This window comes from Hypanus sabinus, chromosome 8 (genome assembly GCF_030144855.1).
Source record: "Hypanus sabinus isolate sHypSab1 chromosome 8, sHypSab1.hap1, whole genome shotgun sequence".
NCBI lineage: Eukaryota > Metazoa > Chordata > Chondrichthyes > Myliobatiformes > Dasyatidae > Hypanus > Hypanus sabinus.
In genome coordinates this window covers 57085150-57104205 of record NC_082713.1, presented here as the reverse complement: position 1 = coordinate 57104205, position 19056 = coordinate 57085150, and the positions used below count along the sequence as shown (strand labels likewise).

At 39.1% G+C, this 19056-nt stretch overlaps 1 protein-coding gene across 3 annotated transcripts in view; it reads right to left on the bottom strand.

Moving 5' to 3' along the window:
- phka1a (phosphorylase kinase, alpha 1a (muscle)) overlaps positions 1-17667 on the bottom strand; it is a 127580-nt gene extending 109913 nt beyond the window's left edge. For all 3 annotated transcript variants that reach the window (XM_059977275.1, XM_059977277.1, XM_059977276.1), the window contains exons 1-4: positions 17388-17667; positions 4049-4207; positions 3013-3060; positions 1629-1797 (exon numbers count right to left, since the gene is read on the bottom strand). In XM_059977275.1, coding sequence (XP_059833258.1) covers positions 1629-1797; positions 3013-3060; positions 4049-4207; positions 17388-17465 — 454 coding nt within the window. In that variant the 5' untranslated portion in view covers positions 17466-17667. The remainder of the gene's footprint in view (positions 1-1628; positions 1798-3012; positions 3061-4048; positions 4208-17387) is intronic.
- Between the last annotated feature and the right edge of the window lie 1389 nt (positions 17668-19056).

Here is a 19056-nt window from a genome sequence, read left to right as displayed (position 1 = left end):
TAGGAAATGGTTATCACAGGAGAGCCCAACTTTAAATGCATGGATGGAAATTACAATGGACATTTCCAAAATGGAGAAGATAATAGCATCTGTTAATCATAAGCTGGAACAATTTGATTCATACTGGGAAAAATGGTTTAACTACATAATGCCTCATAGGCCTGATTTTATTCTCACAAATCAATGAATATGTTGTTAAAAAAAAAGATCACTCCCTACTTGTACATAGTCTTTTCCTTTTGCTTGTTTTTTCTTTGTACTTTTTTCTATAAGTGTATACCTCAGATAAATACTATGTGGAGATTTGTGACATATATGATTATATGATCTATATGTACAATGTCTGAAATACATCTTATGGAAATGTTTGTTTGATGATGAACTTCAATAAAAAATATAAATTACAAAAAAAGGGATTCAAATGCTGAGGTGAAGTTCATCAGATGTTAAAACTTCATCTGTTCATTCTTCATGTTTTATGAATTCAAAATCAATATTATTAATGGAAGAAAAATGAATCATACTAAAAGAAAATATGCAGTTATGTCACTTTTTTGTCTAAAGAGATAATTCAGTGTAGGAATGCCACCAATCCCCAAGATCTACCAAAAGTACCTGTGTGAATACTGTCTTAATGACAGCATGATTGGAACCAAGAATTTTAGGCTCAGATTGTTCACAACTTCTGTGCTTTTTAACAAGGAAGTTATAGATTCACTTCGTCTTTAACATTTGTCCTCTTTCTACAGATATTGCATGACCTACTTAGTTTTTTTGTTTTTGTTTCATATAAAAAGGAAACATTAAATAGAGTGAAAAAACTGGAAGTATCCAAAATAATTATTCAAGTTTTCAAAAGCCCATATGGATTCAAGGATAGTAACACAAAGTCTGATAGACCACCAACATAAATTCTGGCACCAGTGTAAGCACTAGTATATACAACGTTGGAATTCTAGTGTTGTTGAGATGAGAATATTCAGTATCCATACAGAGCTCTAACAGAATAGCACAATAATAGTTACAATCCAAGAGTGCACAGTTGGAGGAAAGAGAGGGTCCGGTAAAGGTGTTGGTGAATAGCTTGTGGTTAGAAAATCTCTTATTAGTGTGTGTAAATGGTCTTACACTTGCTTTCATCTTGGATACCAAGTTCCTGGTTTGATTTTCCAGAATGCAGCAAGTACATTTCCAGTTGGAGAAGAGCTCATACTTCCCTTGCACGTATTACTCTGCATTACACAGAAAATGCTAATTTCTGGCCAATTTGAATAAAAATCAATTACAAAGGACTGGGATAGCTACAATTATGTTTGTGATTTTGAGGCCAGTTCAGGTAGGGAACATCACTCCTTTTAAGTATTAAAGCAGGAAAGACATTCAATGATAATGTGCTACTACCGCAAGCTCACAATCATAAATCAAATTAAACAATCATCAATAAATAAAATGTGGAATATCCAAATTAGAGCTAAAGGTAAATCAAAACTAACCAGTTGAAATGCAAGCATTTGTGATGTCACAACATTCAAATTACTGACAAATATAACTATCAACTCTGGTGTACTAGAATTACCAGTAATTTGAAATATCAAATGATATTTAGGCAACATTTCAGAGTTCCTTACCTGATGCAGTCATTTGTGCAAGATAAAACAAGTAAAGGGAGGTGGCATCAATTTGCAAGTGACCCCATTTATCATCTTCAACCACTGTATTACATGTTGTATTGTTGTATTTTGCATGAAGTGCATCCTTTGTGCTTAGGGTCTGCTTGAATTTTTCAACTTTATTTATCTACATATATAAAAGAACATTATCAGCAATGGCAAAATAGACCATAAGATATAGGAGCAGAATTAGGTCATTCAGCCCATCAAGCTTGCTCTGCCATTTCATCATGGCTTATTTAATATCCCTCCAACCCCATTCTTCTGCCTTCTCCATGAAACCTTTGATGCTCTGTCTGATCCAGAACCCATCAACCTTCGATGTAAATATACCCAATGACTTATCCCCAGGTTAAGAACATTCAACTTAGGGACACCCAAGCATATGAAAGAGCTGCCAAAATGTTATTAGATTCAAAGTTTGTTTCTATGAACGACATAACTCTTGCTCCACTTTTAGTAATTGAATTTTTTAATTAGCCTTATGGATTTAGATGACATTCATTCCAATACTGTAGTAGTATGTTTACCATAGAGTATTCTTGTACATTTTCCAAATGATGAACAAAATCAAATTTAAGGATGTCCTTAAAACAGAATTATCTGTATGAAGTATACTTAACTGCATTTCTGACAGACGTAGCTATTGATCTCAAGGCACTCAAGAGCTCTTATATAGCGAAATGTCTCATGACAGACTATAACATGCAGCAACTGAGTTCATAGAATTAGGTTCCATCAGCTTCCAGGTTTTCACGGGGGGAACAATTCAGATAGACCTGCTCTTGATGACTATCCAATGACTCCCACAAAAGGTGTACATTAACATCAGGTGACAACAAACCAATTGTGACACCTCTCACAACTCAAATGTTTGGATGCCTTCTTTATAAACTTAGCCAAGATGAAAGGTACCATGGGCAAGGTACCAAAAGGCTGTTGTACCCTCAAGATAATCATAGAATTTCTTCAGGAGAAAGGGAAAATGTATATACACTCCACTTGTTCATATTAATAATCACTTCTCCAGTGATTCGATGTATTTCTCCAAACTGAGAAAAAAGAATTAACAAATCCCAAAACAGGATTCAGTGTTAAATAAAGCATCATCTGCTTCAGTTTAAGCAGAACATAAAAAACCTCAGTAAAAATATTTTTAAAGATTTTAAACAAAGATTAAATACTCAGAATGTGTTTATGGGTGGTAATGTGACATTTGCTTCTTTATTTAAAAGGTAGTCCAGATAAGCTATAACCAACAAGTGCCATGGACGAGTTCAAAGTGCTAAATGTGAATAATTCTAAACAAAGATACGATGTGAAACCTGGAATCATTTTGTACCTGTTTCATCATGCATTGTAGCAATCCACGCATCAGTTTCACCACACTCTGTAAGATGAAATAAAAACCAGTACATATTAATATGCAGTCAGCAATTCCTACCAGGTCATGACCCACCAATAGATCTTTTTTGGCACCATGGTACCAACCTCAGCTTTCACATGACATTTCCAAATTGTTCAGGGATTAAGTTACAAGCTCTCAGTAGGTCCAATAAATTGGAGTATTCACATTACAAACATATTGAGAAAATAAACAGAACTTGAAATTTTAACCACACAGATGCAGTTGAAAATAATCTCAAAATGTTTCAGAAATGTTTAATTGGCAAATCTTGTTTTTTCACAAATTGAAATGTTTCGTTCTGTCATAAATAGTGCAAGTTGGAGGATTCTTTTATGTAACCAAGTCCTATTGGAACAAAGCAAAATGTTGACATGGTCGAGAAGTGAGGGGTGTGGAGGTTGAACATTACTGCAACTACAGCATATATTATATATCAGCCACCCTCTCCACATTACATAATTCCTCTTCTATGACCAAGTCCCAGTGCTGGCAAAAAAGCTCCATCTCTTCACAACATTCATCAGACAATCTGACACAGGATTGGTTAAAACTCAATTATGGGATACCGCTGAGAAAAGTAGCTAAATTTTACAAGGTTAGCATTAAGAAATTTCTAGAATAACCATATTGCACTCAAGAGTGGCCTACATGAAAAAGATCACAAGCCTACTTCACTGGGGAAGAATTAGGATGTGGCAATTAAAAGAGGATGGACACCATTCTAACATGTAAAAATTATGGTTCTACACCAATACAGAGATAAATAGTTCTATCCAATATCAAAGATAAATAATAAAGGAAATCTGAATCTGAATTGTATCTGAATGATAGATATATTATCCAGTCTATGTCCATTTATTTTATTCTTGATCATACCGGTAAAAGCAGAAAGACAAAACAAATTTACACATTATGAAGAACACTTCTCCCATTTTGTAACAAGGACTGCTTGTTAGATGCACCTGCTCACCTGTTCAAGCTCATAAGCTTTTGCTTTATCTTCATCGCGATCAGCATTTTTACGATAGGCCATTCCCAAACCCCAGACTGCCAGGATACTGTACACATTATCACGCACCCAAGCATGCTGCTGATCAAGACTAGCTGGCAGTAATCCAGTTACAGAATTCTAGACAAAGGAGAGATGATTATAAATAGATTTTAAGCAATAAGTAAATACTTCCGCATCACTTAAAAATAAGAATACTGGAAGTACAGGGAAAAAATCAAAAGTGAAATTATTAAATTTTTGAGGGTACCAGGATTAGAAAATTATAGATGAGAGGAAAGATGGGATAAACTAGGACTGTTTTCTTTGCAACACAGAAGGATGAGGGGAGAGCTCTTTCAGCTATACTATATTAAGAGGGACATGAATATACAGAAAGGAATGCTTCTAACAAAAGCAGGGCACAATGAGGATCATAAACAAGAAAAAATGTCAATCACCCAGTTTGGATCTGAAACTTATTGCCTGAAAGGGAAATAGATGCAGAAATCAAAACTTAAATAGCAGCTAAGAAGGACTTGGATGTATACTTGAAGATCAGTGACCTGGAGGACAGTAGGTCTAGCACTGAAGATGGAATTAAGCCAAATACTTTTTTCTGACTCGCATGTATGATTTGCCCAATAATCCCTCATCATAGATTTTGAGAAAAACCCTAGACATACACCCCCACCTATAAAATTTACTTCATAGTCACAGAGTAATACAGCATAGAAACAGGCCATTCATCCCATCTAACCTGTGCCGAATTGTTATTCTGCCTAGACCCATCAACCCACAGCCCTCCATACCCCTCCCATCTCTGCACCTATCTAAACTTTTCTTAAATGGTGCCATCAAACCCGTATCCACTACTTCCACTGATAGCTTGTTCCACACTCAAACCACCCTCTGAGTGAAGATGTTGCCCCTCAGGTTCCCATCAAATACGTCACCTTTCACTCTTAACCTATGACCTCTAGTTCAAGTCTCATTCAGCCTGCTTGAATTTAACCTATCTATACTCCTCATAATTAGTGCTGAGACTTGCTTCTGTATTGGTGCTTAATTTCTCCTTAAGTTTTCCAGATGTTTCCTTACTGCAACATTTAATGCAACGTAATAAGCTCAAAAATTTGCCGTGACACAAAAATAAAGAAGTGAATAATAAGCAAGTAATTTATTAAAGGAATTACTGAAATCGGGCATCAATTGAGACACACAATTGGTTTACAATGCTGAAAGTACAAGTTAAGGTGTTCATCTTTACATGACATGTACATCCACTGTTTGCTCACCAAAATGATATACATTTAAGTCTTGGCTGGAAAACACAAAAAAAAACTGCAATAAAATTAAATCATTATTACAGGTCAGACTGGGATTGTTCTTTCCATTGAGTCTATGTTAGCTCCTATGAGAATAAACCTGTCAGTCATATTTCCCTTTTCTTTGCCCAGAATTTTCCAAATTATTTGCTCTTACATATTTATCAAACCTCTTTTCAAAGGCACTAATTGATTAAGATTCCAGCACCATTATCATTAGTGAATTCTAAATCCTAAGTACTCACTGAATAAAAATTCTTGTGCCTCATATCTCTTCTGTATTTTTTGCCAGAACTTTACGTGTTCAGTTGTGTCCTCCAATCCTTAAACTATCTGCTAATGGAAATAGCATCTCTTAACTAGTGTTCGTAGCAACAGCTTTCCTAATTTTGTGCTTGATTCCTCTATTTACAATTCCCAGAATTCTAAATACTCTTTCAACTCTATTCAAGGATTTATTCATACATTCATCAGGCTCATTCTGTTCATATATACACTTTTAGAACTTTGTCATTTAGTCTCTATTCCCTCTCAAAAGACTGAATGCCACAGATCAAATGGGTGCATTGGAAAGGCCACATACTATTCAACGTCTTCACAATCTATGCACAACCATGGTGGCTTCTCACCACAACTCTCCAGTCCCACCATCCCTCTTCAGCACACTTCAACAACAGAATCAAAGAAATCTATCGGTAAGGAAAAAAACTGACATCAGCACAACCATCAAAACAGAAGTTATGAAACCTGTCTCACAAAGACAAAAATTAAGGAAAAAAAAGTACATTTATATGGGTAGAAAGGGCAGCAGCAATGAGAACAGATGCAAAGGCATGGGAAAAACGAAAATATAAATTTTGCGAATGCATCTTAATATAAAATACCAAGCAAAGGTGTAAAGACTGAATTAGAAATATTACGACATGAATTACATTGGAATAGTCTAGAATAAAGATAACAAAATCAAAGATGAGTGCATTGACAGCAGATAACCTGAGGCAGAGATAGAACTTGGCATGCCAGGTGGAAATGGGCAGCATTAGAAAAGGAGATGGTATATGGCCTAAATTGGACTTTGTTTCAGACACAAAACCATGGTGCTGAAACATCTAACACAGCACCAGGCAACTGCTGTAATGGGAATTATGGTCAAGAAGGTGCAATGTCAATACTTTCTATAAGTTTCTTATAGAATATTTTTGTCCATCCATCATTGGGATACAAGATAATGTTTGATAAATGTGAGCTATTTGAGAAAGGGAATTCAATACCACCAGTATATGCACAGAATCTGATGTAAAGTTTTTGCTTTATTGCGGAGAGGCAGCACTTGTATACTGAAAAAAATAATTCTAATCTTACTATGCCCTTGTTCTCCACATCTTTGAATATTGTTTCAATGTCCAAGCACTTATCTTATCTAAAGCACACATACAATGTGGAACATTTTATTTTAATCACAATAAACCAGCGATTAATTGCCTTCAATTTCAGGATTCAAGATTCAAGATTATTTAATGTCATTTGCAGTACAAAGTGTAAAGGGAAATGAAATAGTTATTACTGCAGATCCAATGCAATACAAAATGTACAATAAGATGAGGAACACAATAAATATAAAAGCATAAGCTAGCTTATGTACATAGATTGATTGCATGTCCATAGAGTAATGCTAGACACAGAAGTCTCTGTAAATAAGGTGACTGACAAAGTGATAAAGTACTGGTGCTGGGAGGTGTGGAGGGGTGGGTTAGTGGGTGGATGTGTTGATCCGCCTTTCTACCTGGGGAAAGTCACTGAATTGCCTTTACAAGTCTGGTGGTCCTGGCATGGATGCTATGTAACCTCTGCCCTGATGGGAGTGGGACAAACAGTCCATCAGCAGGGTGGGTAGAAACTTTCATTATGTTACTGGCCCTTATCCACCACCTTCTTGTATACATGTCTTTGATGGGGGTAGGTTGGTGCAGTTCTGACTACCCTATGTAGAGAGTTCCTGTCCGTCGCAGGCAGTTTCTTGCTATCCTGCTATCAATCAGTAGCTGGAAGTCTGAAATAATACTTTTCTCCCTCTCTCAGCCAGAGACACTGAAACCAACCATAACAATCTCTCCAATGCATTGGCTGCCATCCTGAACTGAAGGTTTTTGTTTTGAGAGCAATCAGTGGTACACCAAAAGCAAATTATCACTCTAATTGTGATAGCTCGTAAATATGCTTTTCCTCAATTTTCCACTCAAAGTCAACTGCATTTCAACAACAGAAAAGCTGCCACAAATGTGTACATTATGGCAAAGTCAAAGTCAATTTTAAGCTTCTAATTAACATATTCAATTTCAACAAAATACCCTCAAAAAGGATTTGTTAATTACAGATGGAAAGGTATATAGAGACAGGATGTGTAATTAAAGCTTCATTTACCAGAATTACCTGGACCCAGCAACGCATTTATGAATTATGCTTAATCCTGTATCGACAGGGCAACATTATATTTACAGCAGTAAAATCCTGATGTTGCTTAATATAAGGAACTTCATGTCAACTGAAGTAATATAATATTCTACTGAATTATTTGAACTGAATACTAGCTCACTGCACATTATTTTACAGAAAATGCTTTAATAATGCAATCCATACGATAATAAACATATTGCTAACATCTGTATTCTGGTAGTATTTATATTTATTACCAAGCATTTGCTATTTATAGGGCTACAAAAAGAAAGATTTTACACACGCCTTTAATCTGTGAGTCATAAGGTCCTAAAATTTTTTTTAACAAAAAGCAGGTTTATCATCTTTTCCCTTGCCCAGCCATGTAAAGGCAAATTAAACAGTAAGGCTCTATGTTTATTTACACTCCAGCAAAAAAAAACTCCTAGTAACAAGCCTTATACATTCACAATTATTTAACATGTTTATTCAACTATCTAATTTAAATTAACAGAGTAACATTAATTATGCCTACAAACAACCAATTGAAACAAAATTTTAATTCTGATTGCATATGAGGGTGTGGGAGAAAGCTGCAGGATTAAAGTTAATTGTTGATACATTCAAAAAGCTTAAAATTATAGAACTGCTGTTCACTTGAAAATTGAAGCAATTACATATTATTAAGAGTAAGAAAATAACAAGAGGGAAATGCAGAAAATGTTATTAAGCATAACTATATGCTGGATTAAATGTATAAATGTTATTGCCACTTTGCATTGGTTCAAAGGTATATTTTTATCAAGGTATACAACTCTGAAATTCTTCTTCTCCAGAGAGCCACAAAACCAAGCGAGAATGGCAACACAATCATCAACCTCCAAATCTTCCCTCCCCGCACAAGAAAAAGTAAGGAAGATCAGCTGAAAAACACGGAATATAAAAACTATAAGTCTTTTGAAAAGTTCATAGCCCAAGTTCATATCCAAAATGCAGAAAATCTGGGTAACATTCTCCGGGCACAATGGCAACTTCCATCTCCAGCAGCAGACCGATCCCATCTCTGATCAAAAGGCAGGCAGCCAGCACTGACCTTCCACATTTGCCTCAATGTTTTAATCTCCCTTGCCACTTTAATCGGTAAATAATGGAAACTTCAATCAGGGAAATGGAGTCGAACATCAGCTTGCACCCCATCCCAGCCCTCAGCCTGCTTGCCACAAATTTTGCCTCTGCCTCCTGGAATCCTCATGGACACTGCAGAGCACTGAGACACCCAAACGACATCCAAACTGCAAATCACAGACTCTAACAGTTCCAGAATCACATTTGAGATGAAAAACAAACACAAAAGATATTTTAAAAAGTGCAATATATGGTTTCATGGTCTACCCAGAAAACGTTGGCCATTGTACGCAGGCACCATTTTGACTAGAAGATCACAGAAGTTTCAATATCGTGTAACAATTACAGATCTGTTGTGTAGCTTAAATGTGAACTGGACAAGTTTCCCTCTATAAGTAACTTCACTGAACACAGCAAGAAAGATGGAATGTTGCAAGTGCTGACAACCTGAACAGATGCATTGCTGTGTATGTTTATCATCAAAGCTTACTGTAATCACCTTAAGGGAATGCTGTAGACTTTGTCATTTTCCCTAAATTATTGTCAGGATTTTGAGTTGGTGTACTTCTCTACACCTAGTGAGAGGGAACATTACATGTGTATGAAAACAAAAGGGACTGCAGATGCTGGAAATGGAATTATTTTACGTTTACTAAGTTTTAAGCTTTTTAAGTTTGAGCTACTATGTTTAAACTTAGTAACTCAAGTGGAATCTGTGGATGCAAAAGACTTGCTGGTGTTTCAGGTTGAGACTCTGCATCAGGACTGAGAAGGAAGAGGAAATATTGCCCATTTACAGGACAAAGGGAAAGTGATTGGGAACAGAGGCTGGTAGGTAATGTAGAGCCAGATGAGGAGAGATGGAACAACATGGGGAGAGGGGATGGAGAAGGTGAACCAAGGCAAAACACAGCTTGGTGGACAGCAGAATGTGTGTGGAAGATGAATGCCAGGGGTTGGGTAACTTGATATTGGAAAATCCAATGTTCATATCATTGGTTTGTACACTACCCCAGGTGGAAAATAAGCTGTTTTATTTTTAAATTGCATGTGGCCTCTCTGCAACAGTGGAGAAAATGTGAGGACAGACAAGTTGGATTGGGAGTGGGAACAACAGTTAAAATAATATGTAGACAAATACGTGTGCGGTCCCCTAGAGTATTCTTAGTTACCTTCATGTAGATGAAGTTACATTGTCAGCATCAAATGCATTAAACCAGGTTGGAAGAGGTGCAGGTGAACTTGGAAGAGAGGGGAAGAAAAGATATGACCGGTAATGCAATCGCATTGTAGCTGATAACTATGGGACAATAATCTAAAGGGGAGGGGAAAGAGAATACAAAAGCAGATCCATAGTAGAAGAAAAAAGTGATGTGATTGCTTTTTTAACATCAATAATGAAGCAGAAGTAAAAAAGACTGAAAATCAATTAAGAATTGGAATTGCCAGAAATATCCAATTATAGTCGTTTCTTTAGACCTACTAAAAAGGGATCATGTATGTAGATTTTTCCAAGAGAGATCTGTTATTCCACCTCTTTACCAAAATGAAGACTTATGAGATATCAAGAACCAGTCCACTGAACATAATAGATTCTGCTGATGCTGGTAATCCAGAGCAACACAACAAAATGCTGGAGGAACTCAGCAAGTCAGGCAGTATCACTATTACAGCTGTGGGAAGATGGGACAAAGGTGAACGTAAGAGAAATAGAGGAAATGCAGTCAAGGGCGGCATCGATGATAGCAGAAGGGAAGAAGGAAGCTGTCTGAGATGTTCTGGAATGGAAAGCCTCATCCTGAGAACAGATGAGGCGGAGGTGGAGGAACAGAGAAAAGGGAGTAACATTTTTATAAGTGACATAGTGGGAAAAGATATAGTAAAAATGATGAGAGTCAGTAGATTTTTTAAAATATATTTTTATTGAAGGAATGACGCAATACAGAATACATAATGGATTACATTTTCCTCCATTTTGCTTTTATATCTTACCCCTAAACAAACCTCCCCTCACCCTCTCTCCCTGAACGTACCATGGCAGCTAATGTATTTACAATACAACAACTCACAAATACAAGTACATATTTGTGTAGATTTAATAGTAGTAGATTTAAAAGCTATCGGTAAATAGTCTGTATCCTGAGGATACAGGGATCAAGAAAATGGAGAGAAGTTTCAGAGATGAACAACGTAAATTTGAGGGAGGGTGGAAGTTGGAGGCAAAGTTGATGAAATTGGCGAGCTCTGCATGGGAGCAGGAAGCACACTACTGCAGCTGTTGCTGGTCTTTCGGTAAGATGATAAACTTTTCTGGCTCCAACCATTAGCCCATTATAACCGTCTTTAATTGCAAGACACTGCTGGATATTAAGAACATCAAGTACAGCAGGTCTACCCCATCAGTGAGTTGCTTGATAGCGATGGAGCTGGAGTTATTGTGTACCGTGTTGTCACCTGGACTTGTTGTGCACCATTGTGGCATGGAGGCAGTACAAATGATTGCCTTATACATTTTTATTGCAATCACAATACCACTTGGACATTGTTAATATAGAATATTTAAGTCCAGTTCACTGGTTCATTGGCAAGACCAATGGTGGGGGAGCTGTGTTGCCTTGTTGTTGTACATCTTAGACCCTCATACTACAATGTTGCCTGTTGCAGCTGCCCAGAAGAGGAGGCACCAGTAGGCCTCTGTGGGTGCGCTGGAATCCGTATTGGGTTGTGTGTTGGCCTCTCCCATCGTTGCTGCCCTCCAGTGTTTGCTTGGCAGAAAATAACCTGAACCAGGACAACATCCCATGCACCATCTATCTATAGGGCATGCCACTTAGGGACCCGGTCATATTATTTTTTGTGCTTTTATTTTCTGCTACCACAACTATATGTGCTGCACGTACCTTGACCACAGAGCAAGACTGTTTTGTTTGGCTGTATTCATGTCTATAGTTGATTAAACTTAAACTTGAACTTGTAGCATAGAAATACTTGAGAAGGGTTACCAGTGAAGGCTTGGAAAATGGACTATTCCATGGAGTTGACAAAAGACAGGCATAACTGGGGCCCACGTGGTTGCCCACGGCTACAACTTGGCTTTGGAGAAAGTGGGAGGAACTGAAAGATAAATTGTTGATCGTGAGAACTAGTTCTGCCAGATGGACAGGGTGGTTATTGAGGGTAGCTAGTTAAGTCTGTTTGTTTAGAAAGAAGCAGAGTGTTACAGGGCCTTCCTGATGGGAGATAAAAGCATATATGAACTGAATATCCACGGTGAAAAGGAGGCAATCAAGGCCACAGATGGCGTGACTGAAATGATCAAGAGCGTGTGAAGTTAACTGAGGTAGGTAGGAAGGGACTGAACAAAGGGGGACAAAATGGAGTCAAGGTATGCGGATACGAGTTCAGTGGGACAGGAACAGGCAGAAATAAAGGGCTTACTCAGACAGTCAGGATTGTAGATTTAGAATAGGAAGTAGAAACACGCAGCTCAGGGTAAAGGAACTATGAGGTTGGTGACAGTAAATGGATTACCTCCAGAGGCCATGAGTTTTGTGATGATATAGGAGGCAATGGCCTGATGCTCCTTACTGAGGTCTTTTTCAAGGGGTATATAACAGGAGGTATCTGAAAGTTGCCACCTGGCCTCAGCTAGGTAGAGGTCAGTCTGCAAGACTACAGCAGCACTGGCCTTGTCTACGGGTTTGATGGTGAGGGTGGGATTAGTGCGGAGAAAGTGAAGGGCAGTGCATTCTGAGAGCATGAGGTTTGAATAGAAGAGAGCAATATGCAAGTCAAGACAGTTGACGTCTCATTAGCAGTTCTCATTATCTCATTAGAGATAAAAAGATCCAGATTGGGCAGAAGACCAGAGCAGGATGTTCAACACGAGGAAGAGGGTTGAAGATTTGAAGATGGGAGAAGGGGTTATTGGTGGGGGGGGGGGGGCGGGAATCCTTGCCAAAGAAATAGGCTCAGAGATGGAAGGGAAGAAGAGTTCAGTGCCATACCTGCTATACTGGCATGTATTTGATTGTCTATTATTACTTCATCATGGAACTGATCAAAGTCGCAGGGTCAGCTCTCACCAATAAAGCAGTAGTCACACTGACAACTATAAACAAGTTCATACTTTTAAAAAAGGATCTAGTGTTTTCCAAATGTATATGACAAATAAACACTTCTCAGGCTTCGAGCCAGGTAGAGATATAGATTTTTTTTTAATCGATTCAATTTACCATGGAGATGCACATTCTAATATGAAGGATACTGGACAGTAGCCTCAGATATGACATCTATTGGAAACCCACTCATACAGACCTACACCTTAACAATAATATTCACCATCATGCCTCCCAACGTTAAGTGGTTCTTTCTACTTTGATTAACCATGTGAAAACAATTTTGGACCCGGAGAGTCTCCTGAGGAAATAAGATGCTTACGGACGACATTCCTACAGAATGGCTACAAGGTGAAGGAAATCAATTGAGCCATTAAAAGGGCTGAAAGAAAACAACCATCTATCTTCCCTATATTTCCAATTTCTGGAACAATTACCAGGATCCTGAAATACCAGATTAATACCACCCACAAACCCATAGGGAGGCTCAAACCACAGTTTATGCAGGTCAAAGATGACCTGAATCTTAGGACGGCTGGTGTTTACAGGATTCCCTGTAAATGCAGAGTAGCCTATATTGGCCAGACAGAACACACGGTGAAAACCAACATCAAGGAGCCCAGGAGGTATATCCAGTTGGGTTACCTGAGAAATCAGCAGTAGCAGAACACTGCATTCACAATGGCCATAATGATGGCACAAAACTACTATGCCACACCAATGGCTTTTGGGACCACCTGGTAAAGGAAGTCATTGAAATAAAACTAGAGGAAAAGAATTTTAGCAAAGATGATGGTCTCACTCTAAGTAAGAACTGTAAACAAGGTGAAGACTAACCAATCAAGAAGGATGGATGAGGACGAAGATGGCAGAGCTTGTCATTAAAACATCAGTTAAAATTGAAATCTATACCCCACTGGAAGCCCAAGTAGAGTTTATAAGTTCATACTTCCCTCCGTTATAACCAAAGAGTATTGTCGATACAGGTTAAAAAGAAATACTCTGATTAGGCCCAGCCTTACAGATTAAAAGAGTGTTCAGCACAGATGGACAAGTGGTTCAGAATAGTAGCAATGTGCATAACAGAAAGACTTCCAACAAATAATTGCTTAAATTATAACTGTCCATGTCAAATGTTCTTGGGTGCACTCTGTGAGTGAGTGCAGCATCAATCTGAAAGGTGATGCACTAGCATCATCTTTGCAATGACAACCTGGTAAATATATTGTTTGGTTATACAAGTGAATTACAGTTGCCTTCCTTTAGACTGATGCCCCTGCCCATTCTGCCAGCACTCAGGCAAGTTAAACATCAGCTTGTACAATATGAAAGGTGAGTTATTGTTGCTTCCTCCCACCATTCTTCCCTCAATTGACAACACCAAAGTAGATTAACCATTCATTCAACACTTGAATAGAGTAGGCAAGTTGTTACTGTTTGGAAAAGAGAAAAAAAATAAAATTAATCTTACAGGTTGATTACCTTGTATCAGGAAAAGCCTGCTCTGGAACAAGCTGCAAAAGGACAGCAATTGTTCAACTCAGTTTTACATTTCAATGTCTGTATGTAACACTGGCTGGAAGATGCAGTTCCTGGAGTTTATAAAGGCCTTTGCTGAAGCAATGTAGTAAGCCAAAGACAAAGAGGTCAGAGTGTAATGGGATATTATGGTGACAGACAAGTGTAAAGTCAGGGTCATGACCCACTATGATCCCTGTCTTTTGCATCTAACATTGTTCCAAAGTAAGCTTGCAAAACTGCATTTCATCTTCCAACCAAACATGTTACAGACCTCAGAACTTAACACTAAACTGAAAAATTTCAGATTACCAGGCTTTTCAGTTTGCACCAGAACAGGCTAATTCAGATTCAAGGTCATCAACCTATAACATTAACTCTGTTTTCTCTTTCCACAGATGCTGCCTGGCTTAATAGTTCTAACATTCTGCTTTTCATTTTAGATTCCCTGTACCTACAGTGGTTTGTATTTCACAGTCGCAACAACTTCCCTCTATATTTGTACATCCCTTCTGCAGAGAAAACATTATTTTTCATATCTCCATCCTGACATTCTTGCCATCTCTCCCTTCCTTTGCAATTTAATAAACTTATTTCTAACCCTTTCCAGCTTTGATGAAAAATTACTGGCCTGAAACATTAACTCTCTCTCTCTCCATGATACCTGACTCCTGAGTAGTTCCAGTATTTTATATTTCTAATCCAGACACTGAAGTATTTAAAACAAACATTAGGGAATCCAGTACTGTACCACCAACTAAACTGCAATGATTTGAATACGATAGAACCCCAACCTGTCTATACACACAATCTCACTCCATGTTCAAGTTGCTTTTATTGTCATTTCGACCATAAACTGCTGGTACAGTACACAGTAAAAATGAAACAACGTTCCTCCAGGACTCTGGTGCTACATGAAACAACACAAAACTACACTAGACTATGTGAGCCAGCACAAGACTACACTAAACTACGTAAAACAACATAAAAACTGCACTAGACTACAGACCTGCACAGGGCTACATAAAGCACACAAAATCATGCAGGCAGTACAATAATTAATAAACAAGACAATAGGCACAATAGAGGATACATTACAATGAACTCAAAAAGTTGGTAAATTTTATCATCATATATGCCACCATATACAACCCAGAGATTAATTTTCCTGTTGACATACTCAGCAAATCTACAGTATAGTAACTATAACAGGATCAATGAAAGATCAACCAAAAGACAACAAACTGTGCAAATGCAACTATAAAGAAATAGCCATAAATTACAAGAACATAAAATGGCATGAGAAGGCCCTTAATGTGAGATTATTGTTTGTGGGAACATCTCAATGGATGGGCAAGTGAGTGTAGTTATCCCCTTTTGTTCAAGAGTCTGATGGTTGAGGGGTGGTAACTGTTCCTGAACCTGTTGGCATGAGACCTGAGGCTCTTGTACCTTCTACATGCTGGCAGCAGGAAGAAAAGAGCAGGGCCTGGATGGTGAGGATCTCTGATTATGGATGCTGCTTTCCTACAACAGCATTTCATTTAGATGTGCTCAGTGGATGGGAGGGCTTTACCTGTAATGTAATGGGCTGAATCCACTACCTTTTGTAAGATTTTCCATTCAAAGGCATTAGTGTTTCCATACCAGGCTGTGATGCAGCCAGTCAAAACTTTCCATTACATATCTATAGAAGTTTGTCTGAGTTTTTGATGGCATGCCAAATCTCCATTGACTGCTAAGGAAGTAGAGGTGCTGCTGTGCTTTCTTCACAATTGCATTTACATGCTGGGTCCAGGACAGGTCCTCTGAAATAGTAACACTCAGGAATTTAAAGTTGCTAACCCTCTCCACCTCTGATACTCCATTGAGGACTGGTTCATGGACTTCCGGTTCCCCTCTCAAGTCTACAATCAGTTCTTTGGTCTTGCTGACATTGAGTGAAAGGTTGTTATGACTCAGCTCAGCCAAATTTTCAATCTCACTCCTGTTTGCAGATTCATTCACCACCTTTGTTACAGCCCACAACAGTGGAGTCCTGGTCAAACTTGAATATGGTATTGGAGCTGTACTTTGCCACACAGTCATAGGTATAAAGCCAGTAGAGCAAGGGGCTAAGCACAGAAGCCTGTGCTACACCTGTGCTGATGGAGATGGTAAAAGAGATGTTGCGAATCCAAACTGACTGGGAGGAAATCCAGAATCCAGCTGCACAAGGAGGTATTGAGGCCAAGGTCTTGGAGCTTATTCATTAGCTTAGAGGGAACGTTGGTATTAAATGTCTCAAGAGATGGTAAATAATTACAATGTTTCCAAAAAACACTTGTAAACTATCACCGGTGTAGAATATGTACCAATACTGCAAAACGCTTCTTTTTAAATATCACCCCTTTTTGCTGAGACCTACGTGTAAGATAAAATACTGCCAAGACGAAATTATCCCCTTTTGCTCAGACCTACGTGTAAAATACTGCCAAGACAAAAGTACATCCAGCAACGATTCAGCACTAGCCAGTTACAGACCTGCTGCAGTTGCAAACAGCGTGATACGAGTTATGAACTGTCAAATTACATGCCCTGATTAAAGGGAACAGAGTGTCTTCATCTGCAAAGATCAAGTTTCACAGCTAACACATCCTAAGGTTTCACAGTGGAACTGGCTTCAAGCCGAAAAATGAGACCTCGAATGAGTTTCAAGGAGGTGAAGGCTCTTTAACTTGTGAGTCAAAAGTCACCAAAAGCCTACAGATGACTGAAGCGAAACCTTTTCCGGTATAAATTGAGCCGACAATTACCTACCTGGTGACACAAGATGGTGTTGTTCACCATCCGGCCGTAATAATCCAACCGGACCCCGGAATTACTGCGGCTCCTCATCCTGGATCTCGCCCGCCTATTGCTGGGTGCCGCTGCAAGATCCGCCCGTCAACCTCGCTGTCCTCTCAGCAGTGTCAGCCTCTCGTGTCCCTGCGCCGCACTGAGCGGCCCGATACCCCTCTATCCGGGCCACCTGTTACCGACCGGGGCAGAAACTGCCAGAGCCCCCCGCAGCCCGTTCCCGCCACCCCGCCAACAACGGCCAGAGGGCGCTTCTGCTCACTGCACATGCGCACACCGAGCGCTCCGCGCGCCGTCACTGCGCAGGCTCACATCTCCAGTTGCGTTCGCCGCTGCAGAGCTCAAGAATTGGCTTGTGTCTTGTATTGGCGTCAATTCTTCAATCACTGCCTCTGTGGTTCAATTATCAACTGAAAGATGTAAATCTAAGTATTTATCCCAGAATTTGAACATACCTCCGAATCTCAAAACCACAACAGGTCGTTCACTGTCATCCTCCAGGTGTTATATTCAACAAGGGGACAGGCAACGGCCATCTGTGTTTTAATTGTTACCAGCTGCGAATTTTGTCCTGTCTTAACAGTTATTTCGACCACCTTTTGGAAGACAGTAACAGAGTTAAATGGTCCCGCATAACCCAAACTTTCCACTATGCTGATGTGGTGGGAGTTGGCTGAATTAATTTAGTCACGCTATTTATGGACTGGACATGCGGGAGAATTAGGAGGTGACAGATGGGAGCCACAGGGAAGTCGTCAACCCTAAATTACAGGAGATTAGGTACCTGGGTGACTGTCAGGAGGGGGAAAGGGAATAATAAGCAGCCGGTATCGTGTACCCCCGTGGCCATTCCCTTCAATGGCAAGTCTTCCGCTTTGGATACTGCAGCAGCTCCTCTTGCTTTCTTGACACACCTAGTCCTGTTCCTGGTACTTCAGTGTTTGTGTCTTGTATTTGGGTCCGCTCTCAACGCCCACCTTAGAACAGCCCCTCCCTATAAAAAGACACACGAAGTCAGGTTACTGTCAGAGCCTGCTCTTCTCAAAAAAGATCCGTTTATGTGCACTATGCCTCAATCAAAGACTTTCAGAGGACCTTAGAAGAAGAATTATAGAGACGTATGAAGTTGGAAAAGGTTACAAAAGTATTTCTAAAGACCTGAGTGTTCATCAGTCCACTAAGAGAAATTGTCTACAAATGGAGGAAACTCATTACTGTTGCTACTGTCCCTAGGAGTGGGCATCCTGCAAAGATCACACCAAGAGCACAACGTGCAATGCTGAAGGAGGTGCAAAAGAACACAAGGGTGTTCTTGTGCAAAAGCAAAAGACCTGCAGAAATCTCTAGAACTTGCTAAAGTCTGTTCATGTGTCCATTATAAGAAAAACACTGAACAAGAATGGTGTTCATGGAAAGACACACAGAGGAAACCATTGCTCTCAAAAAGAAATTTCAAAAGACAACTTAGATGTTCTACAATGCTTATGGGATAATAATGTTCTACAACACTTACGTGGACAGATGAAACAAAAGTTGAACTTCTTGGCAGAAGTGCACACTGCTATGTTTGGAGAAAAAGGGGCACTACACACCAACACCAGAACCTCATCCCAACTGTGAAGCATGGTGG